The 15,871-nt window shown below is 44.4% G+C and overlaps 1 protein-coding gene across 1 annotated transcript in view; it reads left to right on the top strand.

Annotated features, from left to right (window-relative positions):
- The first annotated feature begins 9,210 nt into the window (after positions 1–9,210).
- The window catches only part of LOC126921363 (uncharacterized), a 28,581-nt gene continuing 21,920 nt past the window's right edge, over positions 9,211–15,871 (top strand). The window contains exon 1 of the mRNA XM_050732888.1: positions 9,211–14,185. Coding sequence (XP_050588845.1) covers positions 13,309–14,185 — 877 coding nt within the window. The 5' untranslated portion in view covers positions 9,211–13,308. The remainder of the gene's footprint in view (positions 14,186–15,871) is intronic.

The raw sequence follows: 15,871 nt of genomic DNA, 5'->3' as shown, positions 1-15,871 counted from the left end.
AAGGGAGCTACTTACAACGGACCAATATGTAATCGCCGACAGATTAAATGCAGACAACGATTTCTACTTGCATACAACTCGTCGGACCATATACTTGGTGGCACGCGACCGATCCATAGAAATCCTTTATAGAGGCGGCGTGCGGGTGACATTTCTGGACGAGTGTTTCTGACTGCCGAGCGACATACATACGCGAAGACAGATAGCAACTATAATACTGTACGTTTGACCTTCCCATGAAACATCTCGTCTGTAGGCCCTTTAAGAAGATACTCCAAGGGCCACTCTGATCGGCCCATTATCGTCGCGTGTTACTTGTAACATTCTACCGATGATTCTTCTGGATATCGCTACATTGTGTTCCTTTCCCAGGACATCTTCTTTCATAGATTTCCTTTAACACGTGAGCCAAACTGATCAATTCGATTTTTTATAAATTTGTCAATTTTATCACACAGATACGCGGTTGATATCTAATTTTCAAGAAACAAATGACATGCCGTCGTATCGTCATCATATAGCATAAATAATAGCAAATTGATAAGTTTAATCAAATAGTTCATATGACGATTAATACCATCACCCAAATTAATAACTCTTTCAAAGTTTGATTTGTTTATTATTATATACGGTAGGTAGAAATTCAGAATTTTGAAGTTATAACCATTATTAGAAATTCGTTAGGTATTCATTATACTAACTCTTTCTCACCATAGATGTCTTCTCTATTCGTTTCATGGTGCATCAAGCGACAGAATTAAGACGGTCCCAAAAAGAAGGCAGAAGAAACGGAAGGTTGAGTGAGCGAGGGAAAGAGAGGCAGAGGGAGACAGAGTCACGGGTAAATGGAAAACTAATAGGACGTCCCGACAATGGGTTTGGCTTGATTTTCAAGCCGCAATCAGCCGCGGTTCCACGTTTTCCTGGTTGGCGTTTGTTGTTCGGTCGCTCGTCAGCCGCAGGCTGCATCGATGTGTATGTCTCTCTTTTCTACGTTTCTGTACACGTACACGTACGTGATATCGTGTGCAAGTCGCGTGTAGGAGAGTGTGTTCGTGTGGTCGGTTCGGAGGGTAGAGGCCGCATTTTTCCACTGGCACCTGCAGTTTAAATAAACGAACCGCCCATGTTCTATCTCGCTTTCTCTTCGACTGGTCGAATGAAAAACGAAGGAACGAAACGACGCCGCTACGGCAGCCAATCGGCGAAACGCCGGAAAACAGGTGAATCGAATGTTAGGTATACGCGTAATTCTACAGCCCGTGTTTCAGGTACACGTATCATACATGTGTTTGCGTGCCCTGCTATTTTTTGGTATCGCTTCATCCATCCGCATTACGCCTTGACGATTTTTGTTTTCATCGGGTGAATGTTCTTTCCTTGTATCGTCGTATCTTGGTTACGTTAGAATTCGTGTAAAGAAGGATTTAAGATTTACAGAGTAGATAGTAATTCATTAAGAAAGTTGTTCGAAAAATTAAGGTTTGTTAAAGTTAAAAGTGATTTCCGATGAAGAACACGTTTAGTTAGAAAAGGAGAAAAGTCACTTGTACAACTGCGTAACTTTCACAGGGTTAAGTTTTTAACTTTTGTTTGTTCAATTCATTCTTGATATTTGAATTATTTTACACTTTGAACCTCGCGTATGCACTTTACTTCGAGCGGATGAGAGTTAGATATTATATGAGATATGAGAGTATAGATATTTTTATTTCGAATATAACCACTTTTAAGATTCTTACAATCACAAGCGACGTTTGCTGTTGGATGTCTCGATTTCCCGATAGGGAATATCTTAATTGCTAGATTCAGCCCGAAATGGGACACAATCAGATCAGTTTCCAAAGTTATTCGAGGAGAACATCTCTCAGCAATCCCTCGGAGGGATTCGTATTTCTCCCTCTCGATAAAGAGCAAATACCACGTCTGAAATATATATCAGCCGTGTATCGGCACCGCATTACGTTATGCTTAGACGTGCGCAACAATACAGTCATATAGGTCGGATATAAGCTTCGAGGCTCTTTCATCTTATCGTGGTATCAACGTCAAACGCACCAGACGCTCGACTCGACTCGACTCGGCTCGCTCTCTGACTGGTTTCCACCCATTCTCATTCTCCGTACGTATCCAGGCCGAGCCAGAAGTCAGTACCTAAACCTAAGCCGTGGCCTGACTGCTTGTAACGTATCGCCTTTCACCATGTATGTGTATACACGAACCTTGATGCAGTTTCGATTTAGCTTCCAGGGGGATGGTCAGAAATTTCAGCTTTTGGTCTGCGCGTTTTATCGTTTTTCTTCAAATGGCTCTACCACGAGTTAACGCGTGTATGTCGCTTGAAGGCGATGAATTTCAGGGTACATAAATTGTCAAAGAAAGTTATATTTGTTCGAAAGAACATAATTGAGTTTTCAGCTAAATGCTTTCATGTAAATGCGTGATTTAGGAGTAAGTAAACGTAAAAGATGTTGCCTCAAGGGTTAATGCTTCCCATTCTCTCCTTATCTTCCAATAGTATTTCCGTTTTGCATGCTATGAACTTCAAAGCAAACGTATTCGTTTCCTCGGTCAGATCCCCTACGCGTATGCCTACAATAAGAAATCGAACCCTACGCATTATGGGATCGCACTACCTCCCGCTGGCTACACGTTCAAAACAGAAGCAGTAAAAGTGAAGAGGCCACGTGCTAGCCAGACGTCGTCCGTAGCTTGCGAACTGTCGAACCGCGTAATTCGTGAATTTTCGTGTTGAACGAATTAATGCTATAAGTAAATCCAATTTAATTTTATCCCACTGTGTAATGCATAAATTATTCTACCATTATAGTCACATATACGCAATTACACATACGTAATCGGTCGCGTTGTGACTTCTCTAATTCAACGTTTTACGATTAACGCTATCAGCACCGATCGAAACAAAGGCGCACCCGATAAAACATCCGTCGTTGAAACGTCATTCGCTTTTACGGAATCGAATTTCAAAGCCGGCGTATCGTCGTTCAGCCTCTTTTTTACCTCTCTATCGTTCTTATTATCGCGGTATCGCTACGTAACCGGGCTGCTTACCATTGAGAAAATAGCAACCATCGACAAGTTGAAACCGATCAACGAGAAACGTCAAAGTGTCTGTACGCACGCGGTACACGATAATATCGTTAACCCTCGACTTGGCAGGCTTGTTTCCACAAACCTGATAATCCGTGATCAGCTTCGCCTATTCAGGCACACGCACGCACCGACACAAGATCCCGGACCCTGGTCATACAGATACACGCGGCACGTACGTACGTGGCTACCTATATCTATAATCTGTCGACGTATTGGGCACTGAGATTTGGCGGACCCCCTCGACTCGACTTGCGATTATTCAATTCATCGGCCTGTCAAAAGCACCAGTGCACGCTGTGTTCCCCGATCGTTCTCTCTTTCTCTCTCCACGCTCTCTGCCTCTTTTACCTCCTCCTTTCTTTCTCCCACTTTTCCTTCCTCTCTCTTCCCCCTTTATCACCCCCGCTGGTGCTCCCTTTCGCTCTTTTCCTCTTTTCCCTGGCTCACCCCATCGACGCGTACGGCCCTCCTTTCTCTCCTTCTTTCTTTACACTGGCCCTCTTCGGTCTCTCTGTTTCACGCTCGTTCTCTCCTCCACGCTCTCGCCGCCCTCGCCAGCTACCGTCAGGGCAGAACGATTAGGAGCAATACGTTGCGATAACTGCCCCTAATATCTCGGCACCGCTGCCATACGCAATACAAATTAGGGAAGCGTACCGTAAAAGCACGCCGGATATTTGATCCTACGATTTTCTCCTAGCCCACTCGGTGCCGGCCAACTCGGTCCGATTTGCCACGGGCTCTCTGCAACCGATTTCCTCCCCGCTGGATATAACAGCTCCTCTATAATCACGATCAATTTATTCGATTCGCGGATAGATCTAGCAAGGAGGAAAGAAGCTGAATCATACTTTTTCTTATGAGTTTGTTCTATGTTTATATTTGTATGGGCGATGAGCTTCCCTAAAAACTATTCACTGAAAATAGCACAGAAAATAACGCATACAGAATCATGTCATGAATTTTTAAAGCTTAATAAATAAGGCACAATAACGTGCTTCCTTTTTTGTATGTGTAGTCTTCTTTATTAATATCTAATTTTATTCAGTTTCTTCCAATTAAAAGTTCTATCTCTTCTCGTTATACCGCACTGTCTCTCGTATTTCCCGACAGAAATATATTCAAATATACAAAATTTTAAAACATCAATAGGCAAACTTGTAAAATATCGTAAATTCTTCTATCAATTCGCAACGATACATCACCGAAGAATAGCAATTTGACGATTCGTTGGACCAATTCACGGGATCGCGACGTTGTTTTCACGAAAGGTGTCCGAGGCTAACCAGTAGACATGTTCCCGCTGGAGGGAAAGGTCACAGGCCTCGAACGGGACAAAGTATGCACGCGTCAGGGATCGAACGAAAGGAAGAAAGAGAGAAAGAGGAGCGAAATAGGCGATGGGAGAGAATTTGGATTTTACCGCCGTGAAAACAGCGGCAGCAGTGGCCCTCACGGCGCATTAGCTGTCATCGCCTTCATCCGACGCTTTCATCGCCCGCCATGAAACAAATGATCAAAGCGTCAACGCGGATGCTGTGAATGGACCACAGAATATCCCCGTTCGTGTCCTGCCCGATAAAGGCCTGGACCGCATCATTCTAACACTTGGCCCTGTCCCTGTATCCATCGCGGTCGGCTTCCATTCGATTCGCGTGTAATTGGCATAAAAACCACATTTTAAATCCTCCCACGATACTGATTAGTGCGGACGGTGAGCTCGGTCCCGGGTGTTGCTCGTTCTCTCGGTATGTTTAATTAATTCCCTTCTCATCATCTCTCTCTCTCTTATTCGATATTTCTCTCTCTCAGCCCTCCAATCGGGATTTTCAAACAGAAAATGTTGAACGAACGAGTGAGGTATCGGGGTTAATTAAGCCGTGGCATAATACGATATCGTTCGGTTATAGTTTTTATTAATTTATCAAGCGACCGAGGGCAGCCGATACAAAAGGGCCGCGCGAATTTATAAATCCGCCGGAAATAAAAATACGTTTGGGAATAACTATTGTTAGGGGAAAAGAGACTCTATAATTTAAGGGTTCTGTAATAATTAGATTGCACGAGAGTGCAAGATTTCCTTGAAAGAGAGTATTTATTTTTTGAGTCACTTCAATTTGTTATGAATAGAGTAGAGTGGTTCACGAATGTAGTCGAGCATTTGTTATACATAGAATAGAGTGTCTCATGGGAGCAGTCGAGCATTTGTAGACTTCCTTTATGAATATATCACGTACGTTATACGAAACAGTTTTCTATGCCAAGTATTCGAATACTATCGTGAATCACTATATTTGTTTAAAGATAGTTTTACATGGAAGATACGTGAAACGATATTATAGAATCTTCCTCGTATATTCGTCAATCCTAAAGTTTCAAAGCTCTAGCGAACGTTTATAAATCAGGGATTAATTATAGGAACGCGTAAGGCGTGCCGCAAAAAGGGGCACATCATCGATTAAACTCCTGAACGTTTACAGCGTGTTTCCCCTTTGTAACGTCGTAAGTAGTGGAGTAACCAGGCGCGACCGGTGACAGCGTAATTAATTTCACGTGCAGAAAGTTGCATAATGAAACGCGCAAAGTGGGGTACGCGTATAATCCTTCCCGCGTGTGTCAAACGATGCCGAAACGGCAAGAACAATGCCGCTGGAGGAAGCGAACCCGCGATTACCGCTTATTCGGCTTCGCCATATACGTGCATATACTATACGTGTATGTATATGGTGTGAAACGGTCCTGTGTACGCACACGCGTTCCCTATGCAAACTGTCGAGGCCGTGGAGGAACGAGAAACGGCGAAGGAACGCGATAGAAACGACAGAAAGGGTTGAAAGCGCTCACGCGCGCGGTTGAGAGAAAGAGAGAGAGAGAGAGAGAAGTATTCCGGCAAAGCGGAGGCGGAGACAGATTTTAACCGGGCAACGCGTGTGACGTGATATTAATTAACACGAACCCTTCGAGTCCTCTGTCTCCTCCTTCTCCTCCCCTTTTTCTCTCTTTCTGTCTTTCTCTGTTCCTCTTTGATCTCTGTCACTTTTCTCCCTTTCTGTCCCATATGCTCGCTATTGCTCACCCTCGAAGGTGACAAAGAGAAAGAGAGAGTTCGAGTTTGAAGTGTCACGCAAGGCGCACATATCCCACAACGAGCGGAAACTGGGAAGGTTGCTGGCAGCCGAAACAATTTGCAACGCGTCTTGATACCTGCCCTTGGATAGTGGACAGCTTGTGTAATTTCATCGTTCATTTCGATGTCGCCGCGCACCGGTGCCCTCGTGATTTTCGACTAGATTAATACGAAATCGGGTACTGCTCGAACGTGTCCTTGATGTACACGTTGTGGGATATAGGATCCGTATTTCGATTAATCGTGCAAGTTCTTGACTATTCATAGGAACCGACAAGTTCGGGCTTTATGGTTGACATTCATGTCGAAGAGGATGGTCTACTCGTTCTCTCTGATCGCTTCAACGACTCGATTTTAGCTTTGCTATGTTATAAATATATCTGAACTATCATAAAGATACTTTTCATCGTAAGAAACATTCTCAATGAAAACTTCAAGAATTCCATCTCTTTTATCATCGCAAATATTTCTTAAAGTACACGCGTATACACGATATATTGTAAAACAATTTAACAGACAAAAGAAACATGAGAGTTAATCCGTAAAGGAAGGTTTCATATGAGACCGTTCTGCGCGAGATACACGTTCCACGGGTTGGACAATGTCGGTTAGATGAATACACGCAAGAGGTTGGTGGTGGAAGCTTTCGTGGTACCGATTCGTAGCGTGAATCATGACCGTGAACGCGCGGAGCTTTTTTAAAAGCAGCTTTCGAGCTGCCGGACGTCAGGCAAAAACGGCGCGAACGTGTCTATGAGCATGGCGGCGAGCGCCGTTTCGAAGGCCGAGCACGAGCGGGCTGGAAATTGTTTTCTCACCCTTTCTCTGTCGATCCTTTCAGTATGGTCGGGTAAAACAGCGAAATGTCGTCTTTTTTTCCTTTTCTTTCCATCACATTTTCCTTCGAACGACATACGTGACCGCCGTGTACACGACAGTACGTACGAGAATCGACGAGCGAAATTCTATTCCTGTTTCTATCTTTTTTGTGTTTCTGTTCTTTTTCTTTCCACTTTGTCTTTTTTATGTTTATTCTTTTTTAGATCCTGTTTAAGTGTATCGTAGAATACGTGTTGCGACGCGGGGAAGCAGGACGAATTAATTTTCGAGCTGTTGCTTCGGTGAAGTAACGCGGCCAGGCTTTTGAATTTAATTAAAATTTTGACAAATTAGTCCCTCAAGCTTACGCGGGCTACGCGTATATGTATGGTCGTTATGTTTGTTGGAAACAAATTTTCGCAAATAAATCGTACAACCGTTTACCGTTGATCTCTCTTTTTTTTTGTTTAATTTTATGGAATAACAGTACGGAAGTTTGAAATGAAACTACGTGTCGGCGGTGAATTTTAGAATATTACGAGTTGATGGTTATAATTAGGATTTATGCCTGCTTTGTGATAGAGTAACGGTTTAACAGCTGTTTTATGGCTCCGATAAATTCTTTAGCAATATCTTTTAAATGTAAATTCCGAAGCCTTCCTTTTCTAACAATTGTTTGTTTTATCGCGATAAATCGTCTTCATAAATGTATCTATTGTATGAATAATTCAGAAAGGAACGAAATAAGTTCCATTACATTTGAATAATTCTTCCAATTTGGTTCATGATCGATCGTTGGAAACACGTTTTTTTTCTTCTCTTGGAAGAAAGAGAAAGAAAAAACACAAAGTAAGAGAAAGTCTCGATTCTCTGTAGGATGTGTACACGGGGGTACGTACGATGTACATCGATATAGCAGCGAAGTTCTCATTTCACCGAGATATCGGATTTTCCCCGGCCACCCTACTTTCCCTCCGCCGCTTTCTTCTTTATTATCCTTCTATACCGACTTCCTCTCCTACCGTTCTTTATCCCAAACAAAGCAATCTCGAACCCGTAGCAGCAGCCCCTACGTGCGACTGCTAGGTGACAATTTATATACCCGCCCACCTATATAACAACTTACTCGATACGTCTTTCTCGCGCGAGGCTACGGACGCTTTCACAGTTCCATGCTTCGTCGTTTATTATCAAAAAATATCGGCTTCGATACGATTCAATGCCTGACAATTCAAATAGATTAAAAAAAAAGACACCTACAAAGTGTCCCTCCAAAATTCAAAGATCTAAATACGATACATATATGACGTTTTTTAACGATATTGGGAATGTTGAACATGTAATTTGAAAAAGAGAAGTATGATGAAAAAATACATTTCTTCTAGTGATATATTTTTCCTTGAATTTTTTAAGATGGTCAGTATGTTTATCCGTATAAGATATGTATATCTTTCTTGTATCGCATTCAAATCTATTTGAATTACGACTTGCATATCGAACAAATGATCAAAATTCAAGGATATGAGAGAGTGCTATTTAAATATATTTTTTATGCTAATAAATATTCAAGATGATCTGTCGGCAGAGATATTACGTAATCATTACGTAAATGATCAATTATGATTGCTTTTTCAGTTATACTAGTAGTATGAACTTCAGTTATTCCGTATATTTCCTATTCTTATGATTCTTACGTTTAATGTTGCACAATAACTGACTTATGGCACATATAAGTCGATAAAAATATAATTCAAGAAACAAATTACTGATACCGCTATTGAATCTTAAAAGATTGATTCTTCTTTTTAAAGATCCTCAGTCGTATATGAAATGGTACAGTAATAACAAGTCATTAGAACGACCTATAGAAGTCGATACGTGTACTTAATGCCACGTTATCGAGGAGGGGGTGAACGTATTCAATAAAGCCGATTTCACGCGCGATTCTTCGTATCGGACGCGCTCAACAATAACTGCGTCACATACGCATATGACTGTTCGCTTGGAATAGTATCGACAGCGATGGAAAATATACACGTACACATAGGCAAAGTTGTTATGGGATAAGAGACATAAGTCCATGGCGTCATATGCTCATAACTGCCCCCTATCAGAATAATATTATTACTTGGGCCACCCTACGATTATCCTTGTGACGCGAGACGTTCGCTCCTCGCTTTGTCCCTTTTCTGATATTCTGCAAAATTGTTATGTTACGCGAGAAACGTGTCGAATCGAAGGCTACTTTATTTCGTATCCTGTTCTCGAAGTTTCCGTTTCTTTACGCCATCATCCCTTTTTTTTCCGTTCAACCGGATTGTGAAGCTTTCGTCCTTCGTGAATAGGAAAACGCACAAGTTTCCGCATCGCGGGCAAATCGTCGGCTTATCGCCGCCACTTTACATGTTAACGGGAAGAATTTTGATCTTGGTCGGACAACTCATCGGTTGTAGAACTTACCGCTTAAATATCAATTTGTACGAGGCGGTTGCCTGATTAGCATTAGCGTGGGCGAGAGGAGCGCAAAGAAGTTTCGGGCACGGCAGCAGGAAAGTTCAAAGATGCAAATTGGGGTAATATCGCGGTACCGGCAAGTGTAGGGAATTCGTAGTTTCCGTCTCGTTGACACCCGCCTCCTTCCTATCCTTGGTACATTAATTGCAGGATTCATTAAGTCGCGCTATTAACGAACTAATTGGTATTATGAGAGAAAAGAAAGAATTATTTCTTACTTTTGTGTCTACGACTACCTTAACCGTAAGGTTCATCGATTCGTACTATTATACGTGTGAACTACTTAAGAAGCTAGTAAAGACATACTTCCTTTTTTTTTAAATTCGTTAAAAATGATTGGAATTCGCCTACCTTCATAAACGTAAGAGCTGAACGATCAAAATGTACAAACGGAGGAAGTTATTATCTCCAAAGAATCGTAAAAAGTGGGACGTGGTGAAAAAAAGGCAAGGAAAGAGAGAAAAGGGTGAACAGTTCGCGCCCAAAAACCGTATTATTCGCCCATTTTGAAACTTTGATATCCCATTCCGAGGTGGTTGGATGAATGAATAATTATCTGCCGCTGGTACAAAACGAATCTTTTTCCCGGGAATATCCCTCTTTCCCCGGAGACACTTTGCAGAGAGGTTGCATACCACTCGCCGAATTCACCTCCAATTTATATAAGCCGTGGCAACTTCAACCCCGGAACTCTTATAATAATTCCACGATTCCCCTCCCTTGAGAAAGCCGCGCGCGCGATGTTCATTTCATTATTTTTTTTCCTTCTTTACCGCCTTTGGTCCCTCTTCCTCGAGCATCGCCAACGTCGTATACCCTTCGTCGCGTCTCGTCACTGCCGCAGCCCCTCTCTTTCCCTCGTCTACCACCCCCGTGATCCCCTTTTGCACACGAGGCGACCCACCACCATCCACGCTGAGAGGGTGATAAGTCGTGACGTCGACGAGGTAGAGGTGATTCCGAAGGGTAGGCGTGGCCGTGGCATCCCACCCTCCGCAAAGGGGTGCGAGGGGTCGAATCGAGAGGAAAGGGTGGCTCGCGGTACGCTCTCGTTGGCTGTACTACCCTCCACCACCACGTGGCGCGGGCAACGCCGCTGGTGGACGTCACTATAGAGGCTGGAAAATCGTGTAAGAAAAAGCCGGAGAACCATCGCCGATGGAACCACCCCTCCTGTTTTTAGGGCTTTTCTACGCGACGACGATTCTACTTAAGCTCCCAAATATGTTCCCGACTACCAACCTTTCTAAACCACCCACCCTTGTTACCTTCTCTCTCTACGCCAGCGTAGCTCGTTTACTTCTTTTCTACCCGACTATTGTTATTTTCGTGTGTTTCGATGACTCGTTGGAGAAGGAGTACGTGCGCCAACGGGATATCGCACGAGGTAGTTCGCGTGCCCGTCTCCGACACGATCGATCAAGATTTAATGTAGTTCGCGTACGCTGTCTCTGTTTCTTTGACGCGGAAGCGGTCAACGTACACGGACAACGTCCGATTCCGGGGATCGTTGTGCTCATTAATTTGATTAACCCTGCCGACATTTCCGCCGGACGAAAGCGACGACTTCTGTGCGTGTGTCGCGTGCCTGGATGCGTATACGAACGAAAATCAGATTTCGGACAATCGAATACCAATACTTACGTGATTTCGTATCAAAGTTATTGAACAAAAAAATTCAATTCCTACGAAGAATTAAATTTCCGTTTAATGTTTTGCGATTTCTATTTAAGGTCTGTAAAGAAAGGTGAAAGAAAAGTGTTAATGGAGATAAACAGCCGAGTTGGTTCGGCCGGCAGATCGATCGTGGACGATCGCCAAGCTGGTTGATTATTATTAATAGTATTATTATTATTATTATTATTATTATTATTATAACGGTTATAATCATACACCCAGGCAGCGTAATCGTTATAATCGTTATAGCGGCGGTTTAAAGCAGGAGAAAAGTGGCCGGCGAAGCAATTATACCTACAAGAAAATCACATTGGGCGAAACGATCTCGTACAACACGTACGTTCACGCGCGCGCACGCTGCCGCGTGTGTACAGCGTCAGTGTGTTACCAGCAATAGACGGGCCACGGTACCTAACCACGCCGATAAAACGGCACACGTACATCCGCGGCGTCGATAGTAGTGAGAGATAATAATGTTGATAAGGGTGTAGAGAGAACCGCTCGGCAACCCCTACTGGCTCCGGTGGCTAAACCGAACGAATATAAGAGCGAAAAGGACATAGCAAAACTGTGCGCGCAGTTGTGTAGCGCGTATGTATGTGTATCTGGAAGGGGCGAGAAGAAGAAGGATACAGAGGGTGAGAGCAAGCAAGAGGGAGTAAGAACGGGGTGAAAGAAAGAGAGAGGGAGAGAGAGAGAAAACACGCGCGGTAGTCAGAGGGGTGAGTAGGCGTGGCTATGGACTACCCTCGAAGCAGCCGATTGGACGGACCGTTGGTCTGCTTCGTCAAATAAAATCCAATCGTTAGGACCAAAGGAATGCGAGTCTCCTAGCTTTTTTCCTCCCTTGCCACTTGGCAAGCTACCCCTGCCTCTGTACCGTGCACCGTGGCCTTCCCACTTCATTCCTTCTTCTCCGGAGCTCCGTCCTTTTCCCGCCTTCTCCGTCTCCCTTCCGTTACCTTTAAAGGGGGTGCGCGCAGCGCCGTTTGATGGGAGTATGATTTTATTACGGCATTACCGAGCGAGCCAAACCCCGAATTGCTCGGCTTATAGTCTGTATTATCTCACCTAAGAGGGAAGAGGAGGGGCGGTTTGCACGCCGGTTTTCTCCAAGAGGTGGAACGGTATCGAGAAGGGGCAAGGGTACAGAGTAACACACTCCCGCCTCCCTTCTATACCCTCTTCTACCTATATACCCACAAGCCACTGGCTATACGTTAAATGGGGCTGTTTCGTGAATCCCGCTTCACGGGGAAGGGGCAACACAGCTAGCTATATGCCTTTGTCGGCTTTCATTCGAGGGTTGCACGCTCTCACGTTGCGCTGCCACACTCTGGGCACCCCTTCTTTCTCTCTCTCTCTGTCTCTCTCTCTATCCCTCTCTCTGCGCTCGCATGCACGTCAGTTGACATTCCGCTGCCGAAATCGCACGTTCTTCCACGACGTAACCACCTTCGTGACAGTTCCGTGGCGGTTGATTACTTGCGAAGTGATATGACACGCGTCTACGGTTCTATCGAACGTTTCTGTGATTTTTGAGTGAGACCATGCCATGCTCCGCGGTCGCGTGCTTCGATTAACGCATCGATCCGAGACGAGGACTCGGACATACGCACGAATGGATCGAGGGACGATATAGTGATGTTCGTTTAGTCACTGCTGGTTTTACAAAGATGACGAAGATACGCGTGTAATGTCGATTTCGAATATCGTGGGAGCTATCGATGCTGTTTACGCTGGCTGGAGCTGGAGAACTCGAGGACTTCGTTGATTTATGCTTAGATAGAAAGCAACGAGTGTTAAATTGTGTATAAAGCTCTTGAGTAGATAGTAGTTGTAGAAACTACGACTTTAATGTATAATACATTTGATACAAGTATTAGATTGAGTGAACGAAAGGAAATGTATTTGTGATCCATAACAGCTCAAATATTATTATCGATTGTCAAAGACAATACCATTATTGCAAGGAGAACAATACGATTCTGTGATCGAAACAGAAGACCAATCGGTGGAAACGAAGTTTGGGGGAAGAGGGGAGGGACAGCCGTGGTATGTTTCCTTCGTCAGCGGCGATGCTGAAGAATCTGCAACAAAGTGCAATGACCTCGCCGTTTTTGATGGAGAACTTGCTCCAGAGCAAGGCGTCGCCCGGTGCCGATTTAACCAGCTTGACCTTGAACTGGGCGGCGAGTCTGGTAGCGAGACAGCGGGAACGAGAATGCGAGGCGAACCTAAGGATCTCCAGGGAGAAGATTTCGCCGTCGAGCGCGAATCAGGATCAGCTGGATCAACGATCCTCCACCGGTGCACGTGGCTCGGATCGTGGAAGTTCGATGATCGACTGCAGGGACCACCAACGAGGATCTTCCGGGAGGATCGATCGACAGAACGATCGCATGCACATTCTACGGGAGAAGGATGGTATGGAGAGGAGTCAGATCACGTACGTGGACGTGGACAACGAGAGGATCGACGGACACGTAATCGTGGATCGTTTATGCGCGATGGAGAGGCTCTGTAACGAGAGGATCGAGAACCGATCGAGTTCCGCGGTGGACTCGTGCAACTCGAACGTCGACGAGGATCCGACAAGTATCGAGATGGATGGAGGACTTCAAGGCGAGAGGGAAAAGGACGATGGAATTCTAGGAGGTGAACGCGTGACGGCATTACAGCCGGACAGGCGGTACGACCTTGGATGTAGAAACGTCATGCACACGTCCGATGAGATGACGATTCAAGGGGAGAGAGACGTGGCGGTCGAGCGTGTCGTCGACAGGATAGGTGAGAGAACGACCGCCTGTTCCTGCGGCGACGAGCAGTGCTTAGGACCCGCATGCAGGACCATCCAGGAGAAGGAGAAGCCGCAGCTCAAGTTCAGCGTCAACGCTATACTTGGCGGCAATCATGACAGGCGACCGCATTCGGGTAACTGTTCTAACTTGAGACCTGGCACGCGTTTATCGCCTGTGATTTTAGATTTAAGATACGTAGTTTTGGTAGCTTTCGATCCGTAGATGCGATTGGAGAATAGATTCTTTGAAAAAGACGGTATGGCGAATCTTTCATAAACTTATGTTAAACAGTGATTTGCAATTTTTTATATTAAATGTTAGATAAAGCATATACATAGGAACAACAGGAGTAGTGTCTTAAAACGTCGTCTTGTTGAATATAATTATTCTCCAGGAATAATAATACTTGAAAAAGTAGTTACAAGATCGTCAATCGTTGTTTACTTAACGATCCTTGTCGTTAATGATCCTTATAATCTGTTAGCTATCCTTATTAAAGGCTGTTTTAATAGAATTTTAATAGAATCTTCGAATAAGGTATAGTAAATAGTCGGTTATAATATCGTCATCTCTAATTAAATTTCGCAGAGTTATCAGTTAGGAAGATAAGTTTCGGATTAACGAGCACGTCAGAAGAATCTTAGTCATCTCTGAGCATTTAGAGTGTTGAAACAAAGCTCACCACAAATCAGTGTCGCCGGCAGACTTCTGTCGTCGGTCCCTAAATCTCATCCGCACACCCTCAAGACGAGTCGCAGCGTGCGTGCAGGGTGGAGCAGGACGTCAGCTGGTCCGCCACTTACCTTCACCCCAATATTAAGCCCTTACGATTGGTGCCTATAATATTAGACAAGCGGCAGGATCAAATGATGTATTACCGTGCCTCTTATCGCGTTTCCTTATTCACAGTAATTCCGGCGACGTCGTCACGAAATTGCTCGTCCTATTACCAAACCTTCCGATTTATGACCGAACCGGTGATATAACTGTACCATGAAAATATCTGTATATCATCCTATTATCCTTTTATCATTTTATTAACGTAAAATACTTCTTTAACGTAGCTTACAACGGACGTTCCATTATTCTCTCGAATCGTTTCATCATTGACCACCGAGTCGAAACAAACGATGAAATCAATCGAAAATTCGTTTCTTTCATTCTTTAAAAAAAGAAAAAAAAGGAAAAATAGAAAGAAAGAAACAGAAGAGAAAACGAAAAACACATCACGTATCCGAACCACTTCAGTGTACATCAACCGTACAATCTCTTGCATCCCCGTCGTTCTTTTTTCCCTCCCTTCCTCTGTTTCATCCACCCCACCCTACTACTAACGAGTGATTGACACGAGTCGATAAAGTTCATGCACATACGATAAATACATAAACGGGTGCCGAACATGTTAGTGGGATAGAAAGCAGATAGGAAACCGAAAAGTGGGAACGAGACGAACGAGGAAAGAGAGAACCGAGAGATGGTTCATCAGTAGGGGGAGGGGGAGGGATACGTGTGGACGAATGTAGATAGGTGGAGAGGCAAATGTTGCATTTAACATTGGCGGATTGCATCCATGCGCCGGTGGAAGAGGAGAAGGTAACGTTGGGGAGATAGAGAAGAGTAGTCGGGGAAATTTGGTGCACTCGAAATAGGGGGGTGGGGTTTCATGCATTTGTCGGATAGCGGATGCATTGACCGTGCCACGTGCATGTGTTACATCCCTTCCTCTGCCACCCCCAACCCACCCTCTCCTCTTGCGTGAATCCATCGCCTCCGATAGACCCTCCAGCGTCCATGAGCTGTCTCCTCCCCCTGACTCCCT

The sequence above is a fragment of the Bombus affinis genome, chromosome 10 (genome assembly GCF_024516045.1).
Source record: "Bombus affinis isolate iyBomAffi1 chromosome 10, iyBomAffi1.2, whole genome shotgun sequence".
Taxonomy (NCBI): Eukaryota; Metazoa; Arthropoda; class Insecta; order Hymenoptera; family Apidae; genus Bombus; species Bombus affinis.
The sequence above is the reverse complement of the archived record's forward strand: the minus strand, read 5'-3'. Positions and strand labels throughout refer to the sequence as shown.